The 10,712-nt window shown below is 40.0% G+C and overlaps 1 protein-coding gene across 1 annotated transcript in view; it reads left to right on the top strand.

Annotated features, from left to right (window-relative positions):
• The first annotated feature begins 5,295 nt into the window (after positions 1-5,295).
• Positions 5,296-10,712, top strand: part of kcnn2 (potassium calcium-activated channel subfamily N member 2) — a 28,042-nt gene continuing 22,625 nt past the window's right edge. Inside the window, exons 1-2 of the mRNA XM_067250711.1 lie at positions 5,296-5,676; positions 6,113-6,208. Of these exons, the coding sequence (XP_067106812.1) occupies positions 5,296-5,676; positions 6,113-6,208 (477 nt within the window). The remainder of the gene's footprint in view (positions 5,677-6,112; positions 6,209-10,712) is intronic.

Below are 10,712 nucleotides of genomic sequence, written 5' to 3'. Positions count from 1 at the left end.
AAAAATGCATACTTATTATTTATAAAGATTACATAGATTTTAAAGATTTTTTTTTTGCTGCTCATTTACAACTGAAAATACGAGTGAAGTGTAGAATGAAATAGATGTCTTCTCATTTCCCCTGCAAGAGGCAGCCTCATCGTTGAATCAAAACGAATAAATTTGGCAGACCGGTGTAAAAATTGACCTAATCTCTATGACTTAAACGTCATTTTAAGTTTTTCCCTTCTCATGATATTTTCAGGCATTTAGCCTACTCATTGCATTCATTCATTAATAAAGAACCCCCTTTGAAGATTATTCTACGACGTTACCCGGCAGTAGAAGATGGAATCGCGATTCAAACAGTACCATCTGCTAACTGAAAATATGCCCCCCAAAACGTAAATAAGCTTGACATTTATTTAGTAGAAAATCGGTACAGTACAGTACTAGACTACTGCTGTGTTCGTCTTGGTAGCGATTGCGTTGGTTGAATTGGATTTAACGTTCCGTTGTACGGTTTAAACTGAAATTAATTATTTTCATGAACAGATTGACAACGTTTAGGCTGTGGCAATGAAGTTCAGGTTAGTAGTTAGATAGACTTTTGATTTAAGTAAGGGGAGTGCCGAACATGTTCTGTCGCCGTTTGACTTCCTAAACAGCTGTTTAGTGTAGATGTTTTTGTACAGTAGTGTGTCTCGCGTAAGCTACAGCGTTGCAGTGAGCTACACTGGTTTGAAACCACAGGTAATGGTAATTTCACCAACAAATCGTTTTCTAATGTCAGAATAAATCCTACAACGAAAATTTACATGTGAGGAATGTTTATTTACACCACTGTTTATTTATTTATAAAAGGTAGAAACACTTAAGTGGCTTCGCCGCTTCGCGGCTTGGCCACCAATAACTGATTAAGGTCTACCGTACCCTACCCTCAACAACAAAAAACATTCAACACTCAAACACTCAAATTGGGGTGGCAGACAGAAAGGTAGGGTGGCATGATGATGGGAAAGTGTGCTCACCATTGGTTTTTGCCAGAGGGCGAGCTTCTTGCTGGAATTAGAGGCTGCGCTCCTTGGAAATCTGTTACACATCATGAATCTCTGCTTGCGTAGAGGGCCTAAACTCATACAGTATAATGATGGGCAATCTCTCACTGTCACCTCCCCAAGTCACTTGGCAATTCAGTTTTACTGTATTACATGTAACCACTCTAAGTTTTTAGCTTTGTTGACTTGTACACTTCCCTGCTTTTATGTTATTTTTCTGAGATGGACTTTACCTTCATCTTCTAACTTCTCCCTGGGGTCCTCCAAAGCAATTGTGCTTTTTCTGCCCTGAAACAATGTACCCCGACACTTAAGCAATACCAAAAACCCTAAATCCTATTTAGGCTTATGATTTCAGAAAGACGGCTTGTTTAATACAGTGCATTACTGAAAACGGTCCTGCGCCTTGTTTCTGTTGTTTCTGTTGACTAAAAAAGCACAAAAAGATACCACAGAGACTGATCGTGATTACTGAGTTATGGAGCATCAGCCAGTAAGGGGTGTAACAATATATCGTGGTACAATATATCGCAATGCAAACATTTTACAGTATGTATCGTAGAGTTATGGCATTATTTTAATGATATGACGTCCGTTTTATCCTGTCGGTTGAGCTACCAACACGCAACCTACTTTGCACCTGCATCACGCGTGCATTTAAAATTGCTTTAACCAAGTTAACTAAGTTGCATGTATAACATGAACATTGAAATGTGTTGTTTTGGAAATAAATCTGTTATTTGAATTTCAGGTTTTTTTTCTTTCTCAAAATATCGTGATATGTATCGTATCGTGAACCCAGTATTGCGATACATATCAAATTGTGAGGCGAGTGTATAGTTACACCCCTATCAGCCAGTCTTGCAAAAAGAAACGGTTGAACATAATGAGTGCAGTATACCCAACCAATGTCAAGAGATTTATGTAACTTTCCCACCAATATTTAGCGCAGAGCAGGGGTAGGGGCTTGCATAGGAGAGGTTTACAAATGTGTACCACCAATGTACATACCAAACCCACACCCTTGAGTATTAGTTCCTATGTCTATATGAGCTACCACCTCCTACAGCAAACAAAGGACTGGAACTCAGCATTAAAATAACATTTGGGGCTCTCCTTCCCAACAACAGGTGTCTATTCCATTAGCAGACGTGAGTGATATGTACTAATTATTCACCATGGCCTTTTACACTGCGCCTTTCAAATTGAGTGCCAATTTATTTATTTATTTGTTGTGAAACGCAATTGGCTAATGTGTCCATTATAATAATTACCTGTTGTGGTCCCAATTAAAAGTTAAGCGGCTTTAACTGTAGGTAATATATTTGAGCAAGCGTACGACACCGACCAGGAATATTTCGTTGACTTAATACTATGGCAACATCACTGAAGATCCTATTATTTATAAGTCTGAGTTTGAATCGGTCTTGCACGATGATGTCCATCTCCCTTTCTGAGACTTGTCCAAGGGTGCGTTTAAGCGCCTGGTGTCTCTTGGACCACAGTATCTGAGTTTGCAAAACACAAATGCCAAGTCTATTTTGATTTTCTCAAAAGTGGTTTAAACATTTTTACTTCTATCGACCCATTATCAGGGCTCTCACATTGTATTAAAGGTTTGGCCACCATACCGGCCGATGGGAGTGTGTGTGTGTGTGTGTGTGTGTGTGTGTGTGTGTGTGTGTGTGTGTGTGTGTGTGTGTGTGTGTGTGTGTGTGTGTGTGTGTGTGTGTGTGTGTGTGTGTGTGTGTGTGTGTGTGTGCGTGCTGGTTGTTTTCTGATTGGCATTTAACTCGAGACAACTATCATCTCGGCAGACGTCTTCACTCAGTATGCCTGCGCTTCGTCCATAAATTGTGTATTGCAGGACAAGTTGTCCCTTATCAGCATGAGAAATACAAGGTGCTGCGTGAAAGCGTGAGAAATGTCTGAAATGCTTGAGTCTGACGGAGAATGCGTGAGACTTGAGCTGCATTCACTTGAAAACGTAGACTTATAAATTGTGTTCATATTGCGCTGGGGTTGACATTGGGTGAACACGTGCTCTTCAGGGGTTGAATTACCCGTGTTTGATTCCATGTTTTGTTTGGAGACTGCCCTTTTCCTAATAGCCTTAGAATAAAGTTAAATTCAACTACAAAAATGTGTTCAGTCTCAACGCGAAAGTATATATTTATGACGCTTTCTACGAGAGCAGATGACCACGCGTTCACTAAGACATTTTAAAAGCTGGCTAAACAACACGGCAAAGGAAAGTCCTGTCACACACACACTGCAGGCATGTTCAACAATGATCTTCTACGTAAAGAACACAGCCAACATCCATCTTAATGCCTTGAATCGACTGCGGCATATAAAATGCCGAATTTACTCATGACATACATGAAGAACAATTATTTGGCAAATTATTTAACTAGACTGCAATCGCGTATCTTTGATTAACTTTGCTTCCTGCAAACGGGTACAATGTGTCACGTGGAGAAGCCTATGTCCAATCAGAAACAAGTGCGCATTGCGATCTTGTGTTGAAGAAATTATTTAAAGGGGAGGTAACGGAGACCTGAACTAACTGCCTTGAGGACCTTGGACAGTTCCATCGACGTTGATCAGTTTGAGACTAGACGCATTCATCATGAAGGAGCAAGTGATCTGAATGATCAAAGGTTCAGTCACAGCAAACAGGACTTATCGTCTCGTTGTATGCTAGGCTATATAATTTACAATAAATTGCAATACACTACTGCACCGGAAAAATTCCTGTCATAAGTCAATGATAAACATGGTTTGAGGAAAAGCCCTGGACAAATATGAGAGCGCTCTTTCTGAACGTAATTTTGCTCAAACAAAAGGTGTTGGTGCAACAGCACTAATACATATGGGTAATTGGGTTCACGCTTTGCTTTATGGCACCCCAAATGCTCATTTTCAGGAAGTATAAAAGAAGAAGCCCATATTTCCTCGGTGTGATATAACTCCTCCGTTCCCTTATTATCTTAGCCACCAGCCGTCACATCCATCAGAAGGCTACGACAGGGGCCCAATATTGGGTCCCTGAGTCAAGGTAAAGTCATGTGACTTTTGACCAATGAATGGCCCTTAATGTTTATATACAGCTCTGAATTTTGAATGAAATCATCTTGTGAATCTATCATTAGTCTAAATTGTAAAGGCTTTGTGTAAGTCAGCAGTGTACAAGTCAATATATGTCGACAGAATAACAAGACACTCAAATATATTCTACAGAAAATATTTCAGTATTAAACACTAACATTCCGAATGGTGCTTTTTCAACTCTGTAGCTATCTTAATACCTGAACAGTCCAAACATTCATTCATTTAATCAAATACATATTAGGCTTATTTAAATTGGCACAGCGGTGGTAATCTTATTGGCTAAACTGTCTCATATATGCTACAGTATCTTATCACCAATAAGTGGTCTATTTTAGTAGAAGTCACTGAATGATTTAACAAAATGTTATGAATCAATACATTAATCAATTAACAAATTAATGTTAAATAATATTTTGAGGGCATTTAATAAAAAGTACTTGTTTCAGGCCTGTGTCTGAAGGAACTCTTGTTTTTCCCGAGTCAATCTCACTTTAATAAAATAGCCTACGTCCCTGCATAGTCTATGTCACCTGTAATAAAAATTTAAAAATCCACTTTGACATGCTACTGAATTTTCAAACAGTGAGACCAGAGCAAACCTTTTCAGTGACGTCAAGCCAGTTGTTTTGGTGTCCTCTATCCAATCGGATGCATCAGTTACATTCTACCGGAGCCGAAATGGGTCCATTCATGTACCGTACCTATCATCCCGTACCCCTCATCGGGTGCTCCGTGGTACCCGACTGCTGCTTTAAACGGCAGCACTGACATGGAAACCCCATTGCAGTTGCAGAACGATTTCTTTCAAGAACAGCAGTTCCAGCACTGTAAGTACCAGCAATACTGCGGACGAGAGGAACGGCTCACCAAGCAGCGCGAGCCATGCACCTGCAATAACTGTACCTGTGATCCAAGAAAAAGCCTTGTTTTTCGCGGGTCGTCGCCGACCACTGTTGGAACTTTAAGGACTCCGTCTGTAACCTCGTCAAAGCAAGGCGGTCAGTTTAGCGTTTGTGAGTTCACACCCTCTAGTCATGGTAGTTCAACCAGACAGCATCACCCTCACCGTCAGCAATGCCACGATCGGCAACTGGGCAGCCCAAGCAGCAGCCACAAAGAGAGTAACTCATACAATGAAATAGCCATGAGCAGCTGCAGATACAACGGCGGCGTAATGCGGCCGCTGAGCAACTTGAGCTCGTCCCGCAGAAACATACACGAGTTTGATTCCGAGTCTCAGCCTCTCCAACCGATCTCTGCCGCAGACCCGTCGGACACCTTAATATCTAAACCGGAGAACAATTCAACCACCCTGATGCCTTACGCATCGGGAGACGGAGGGGGTGGCCACAGTGGCAGTAAATCGGGTAAAAAGAAGAACCAGAACATTGGGGAAAAGCTTGGACACAGAAGGGCCTTGTTTGAGAAAAGGAAACGTCTCAGCGACTATGCTTTAATCTTTGGGATGTTTGGGATCGTTGTTATGGTCATAGAGACCGAACTCTCATGGGGAGCTTATGGAAAGGTGCGTAACTCAATCCCATAACGTGCAGAGCCAAATGCAAATTGATTTTCGAGCATGTTAAGTGGAGTTCGTTCCAAAGTACCTCCTGACATTTCTACATATTTACATTGTTTCCATAACGTAGCATGTGGTCTATTGATTTTGTTTCTTGAGACTTGTATGTATATCTTTACGGGACACGCGTCCAACGATAGCTGCATGGCTGGATAGGGATCACGTTGTCCAGGTGCTTGTTATCTCCAGCAACACAAATTAGGCCTAAAGTAGTGACACAGTGTCACACAATTTCTTTTAAATTAATGATTAAAATCAATTTATGTAAATTGGTAAATAATTTTACCTAATTTCATGTAATGAAGCCTAGAATTTCGTAATTCTTGAGATATTTCACAATGTGTATTGTTGAATTGCTATAGTGTTGTTCCTCTCTTCCCAGGAGTCTTTGTATTCATTAGCTCTAAAATGCCTGATTACCCTTTCTACAATAATTCTCTTGGGGTTGATCATCATCTACCACGCAAGGGAGATTCAGGTATGTGTTTTTTTTCTTTTTCTAAGGTCATTAATATCATAGACACACATGGTATTTTCATCATATGGTTAAACAGCATCATTATGTTCAAATACATTTGTCTAACTATGCAGGCTATAGAGCTGACATTGGAAATCAGTGTGCAATCGCTGCAAAAAACAATCTTAACAAATATATTGTTGAGTAATGCTCAATTAACTTTACTAAGTCAAATGACTCTGAAATTATTTTTTCAAAATAAGGTCACTTTCTCTTTAACAGGCGACATAAGCTAATTAAGGCATGAAATCCTATTACTCAAATGTTGACCCATAAAATTAAACTCCAGACCATACTGTATTAAAATGTGGGAAAGACAAAAGTTAATAGGTTCCATAATCTCAGCATACTTCAACATATAGGGTAGACATTTTAACAATGTCAGCAATATAAAAATAAAGTTTTGGTTAATGCAGTGGAAGTACCATTTTTAGGGGATACATGAGCAGCTAAACGATTGAAGGGAAGATCAATTTTCCAAGTAATGTTTTACATTTGGCAACCTCAACGGGTTGATGGTTTGGATTTCAGCTTCCCTTGACGTGCTTCAGCTCTTGGACGAAACTCAATTTTATGACCTTGCGTCAGAGCATTGTTGCATTACTTATGTTGTTTCTTCCTGCAATTCAGCACTTATGTCTGGGTTGTAGGACTACTTAATTAAAATGAAGAATGGCGGCCCCACATGGTGTTACTCCTGGACATTCTGTAAATTACTATATTGTCAAGAACCTATTAAGCAGCTTGATGTGAGTGAAATAAACAGAAGAAGAATGACATTTGCAAAAGATTGGGCCGCCAAATATGGTCACCACAAAATATTTTCTTGTGTAGATGGAAAAAAAAGTTCACTCATACACAATGCGTTTATCAAATCCTTTTTTTAAAATCTCTGGAAATTGCAACTCTAAAATGATTTGTACTTGCTCTACTAAGTGATTTATATTACTTGTTACTTGTGTTAACTCTTAACTATTATATTAACTCTTGTCTATTCCTCTCTTGACTTACAGCATAAGAATATAAATAGTTGCAGAATGATTTTGTTGTTAGACTCATTAATACAATGTCTTAATAGACCACTAGTTCATTGTCTTGTACACTCTTGAAACAAAAGACCCCTGTTTTCATTAGTCCTTCCTGTAATGTTTAGGGCTTACAAGCCCCAAAGGCATATCAATCATTGAAATAGCGCGACAGTAAAATGTGTCTCCTTTGAAATGAATTACTATAAAAGCTTTATTTTGTAAGGAATGACAGAAATGCACATATCATTACCATATTTCGATACATAACAACAACAACAAAAAGATCCTCTACATATGGTTCTCTGTTGCTGTTAACATGACAGATTGTGTGGCTGAAAGGTTGCAGTGGAATAGGATTTCCATTATTTCATTTGTAGGTTTCAGGCACATGTATAGCATTTACTTGACATGCTGTATTTATTTTGTGAACTACACATTCACATTAAGATTAAACATAAATTGTATTAAAATCTTGCAAATGCTAAAATGCTGCTTTAGCATTCTACATAAACGGATTACAACTATGTACTGTATGTAGGCCTGGACTGGTAATCTGGCATACCGGGCAAATGCCTGGTGGGCCGACGCACTTGGGCCGATATGATATTTCATATATACGTATATATGGGAGTCAGGTGGCTGAGCGGTTAGGGAAGCGGGCTAGTAATCAGAAGGTTGCCAGTTCGATTCCCGGCCTAGTCAAATGACGTTGTGTCCTTGGGCAAGGCACTTCACCCTACTTGCCTCGGGGGGAATGTCCCTGTACTTACTGTAAGTCGCTCTGGATAACAGCGTCTGCTAAATGACTAAATGTAAAATGTAATATACATAAATCTTTATATATATATTTTTATATATATATATATTTTAAGTTATATATATAACTTAAAATTGGCCAACGACCGGCCCATAAAGCAGGACAGCTGCCCATTGGTTCATTTTCTATAATGACACTGGGCTGGCCCAATCACATCTCTTAACTATTTTGGTGTACTGGTGAGTGGTGTCCAACAGTGGGCCGGTCGGACACCGTGGGCCGGTCTGAGCAAAAATGCCAGGGCAATTTCTTTTGTCACAGTCCAGCCCTGACTGTATGTACAACTCTACTTAGACAATCTACAACAATTTTTCAGATTAACATTTTCTCTCTTCTACCTTGACTTTTGACATTCCAATGGCATACGTACTGTTATTGCAAATCTACACTACTATATTAGTTCAAACTCCAGTTGACCTGGACGGTGAACCCCACTGAAAGCATATACTCACTTTTATTGCCACCTGCAGTTCCAGAGTATATTAGTTGTGGCTGAAGTGTTTAGAGCTGGCAGAGATCCTTTCAATTAAAAGTTATTATCCTCAGAAGGATACATGTGTGCACATCTGTATGTCCTGACACATGCATGTTGGATAGAGATGCCTTGTTCAGACTGAAGAGAGCCCCCCCCCACACACAAACACCACACCACACACTCCTCTCACCCTTTGAAAGTAATTTACCTGTGAAAACTGTACAGACAGGGACAAAATGTGTTCCCTTGTTCTCTGGGGTGCTCAATTTGTGTATTGTGCACGTGTGTTCTTTTTAGTTTTTAGTCATCTCTCTCATGGAGACTGAAATGACGAGATCAGTCTGACCATTGGACTTGGACATTAGCTGTCAGGCTAGGTACACAACTGGGACATATCCTCTACATTAAGATGGTAGTGATGGTAGTGATTGGTGACATGGAGCTTCAAGCACATCAGATTTCTCTCTGTCTTTATAGATAGACGTCAGGTCCAGGATCTAAGGCATTATCTCTTCAGATTCTATTATACCTCTCTCTCTCTCTCTCCACTTTCTCTATCTCTCTCTCACTCCTTTGCCACCCAACAATTTTATTATTCACCCAACCCCACCACACACTCTTTTTCTCTGTCTTTCTCTTGCTTTCACCCACCCTTCTCTCTGCCCCCCCCCCCCCACCTCTCACCCACATTCTGGCTCTCTTTATTTCTTTCTCTCTCTCTCTTTCTCTGTCCAATTAGAGGTTGTTTTTTCTCCCACTCCCTATCCACATAGTGTTGCCATTCAGAACCTCAACAGCATTTCTGGATGAGTGATTATTTCCTCAGGTGCTACTGCTCCCTGTGTGAGACAGCAGACCTCATGATGTCTTTTGTCGACAGCTGACAATCCATCAGTGCCATTGTGCGTTTTGTTTGCTGTGTTGGCAGGGAGCTCTTTTAGAGGACTCCGTGAACGAACTTGAGAGCTTGGAGACTATGCCTCTACACAAGGACTTTGATTTGTCATTGTCAACGGTCGTTATGAGAAACAGAAAACCACCTAAAGCATTGTTTTGTTATCTCCACAGATGAGCTTGCTGAGTTTCCAGCATTCCTTGAGTGACACTTATAAGTAATTGGGTGTGCTTTGCCTTCGGCAAGGGCACAACCTTTGTTCTCTCACATACATATTATTGTGAGAATGCTGTTAAGCATTCTCACTATTGTTTTCCTGTTTCTCTTTGTTATTGTGAGAATGCTGTTAAGCATTCTCACTATTGTTTTCCTGTTTCTCTTTATTGTGAGAATGCTGTCAAACGTAACTACTTCAGCATACTTTCAGCTAGAGACACCATTCAACCTTTAAAATGTTCACAAGACATTCAGCTATTCCCAAATGATTCAGCTTTTTCAAATATTCAGCCAATTTTGAATTATGACAGTTTGAAATACATTAAAATGTTTGCTCCTTCTTGATTTTTATGAATGAGCAGTCAGCAGAGTGGCACACTCTTTTTCTGATATTCAACTAAATTGTCAAACAAATTCCTCTAACGTTCATATAGTTTAACGTACAGAAACAAGTTATACCTTAAAATGTAGGAAAAATTGTCCTCTTTCAGCCAATGTAACTACTAAAGAGCTCACATTTACAGATTTTCAGCTATGGGCCTTGAAGCGAGAGCAGCCTTTCAAATTCTCTCACTAACTTCAATGGAGAGGTGGGTAAAATCCGTCAGAGAAAGCAGGAAGGAAGACGATTTCGAAACTGCCGGTAGAGACATATTTCTGACCGCACATACATATAAAGGACATCTCTACTTTCGGCCGAGTCTTGGGTCTCGGAAAATATCCTCATTTTATTGATTGGACGTGTAGTTTTGCGTCTAGGTCAACTTGTTTGATGTGTGGATGCTAGGTAAATGTTCGTTTTTCTCTCTGCCTAGCTCGTTAGCGATCACAGCTGCTCCATCGCCGTGGCAACCAAACAAACACGCACCAGGAAAGCAAAAGGAACACGATTTTGAAACTGCAGGTAGAGTCTTATTTCTGACTGCACAGACATATAAAGGACATCTCTACTTTCGGCAGAGTCTTGGGTCTCGGAAAACATCATTATATTTTGGATTGGACGTACAGTTTTGCGTCTAGGTTATCTTGTTTGA

This window comes from Osmerus mordax, chromosome 14, assembly GCF_038355195.1.
Source record: "Osmerus mordax isolate fOsmMor3 chromosome 14, fOsmMor3.pri, whole genome shotgun sequence".
Taxonomy (NCBI): Eukaryota; Metazoa; Chordata; class Actinopteri; order Osmeriformes; family Osmeridae; genus Osmerus; species Osmerus mordax.
This window is presented reverse-complemented; position numbering and strand designations above follow the sequence as displayed.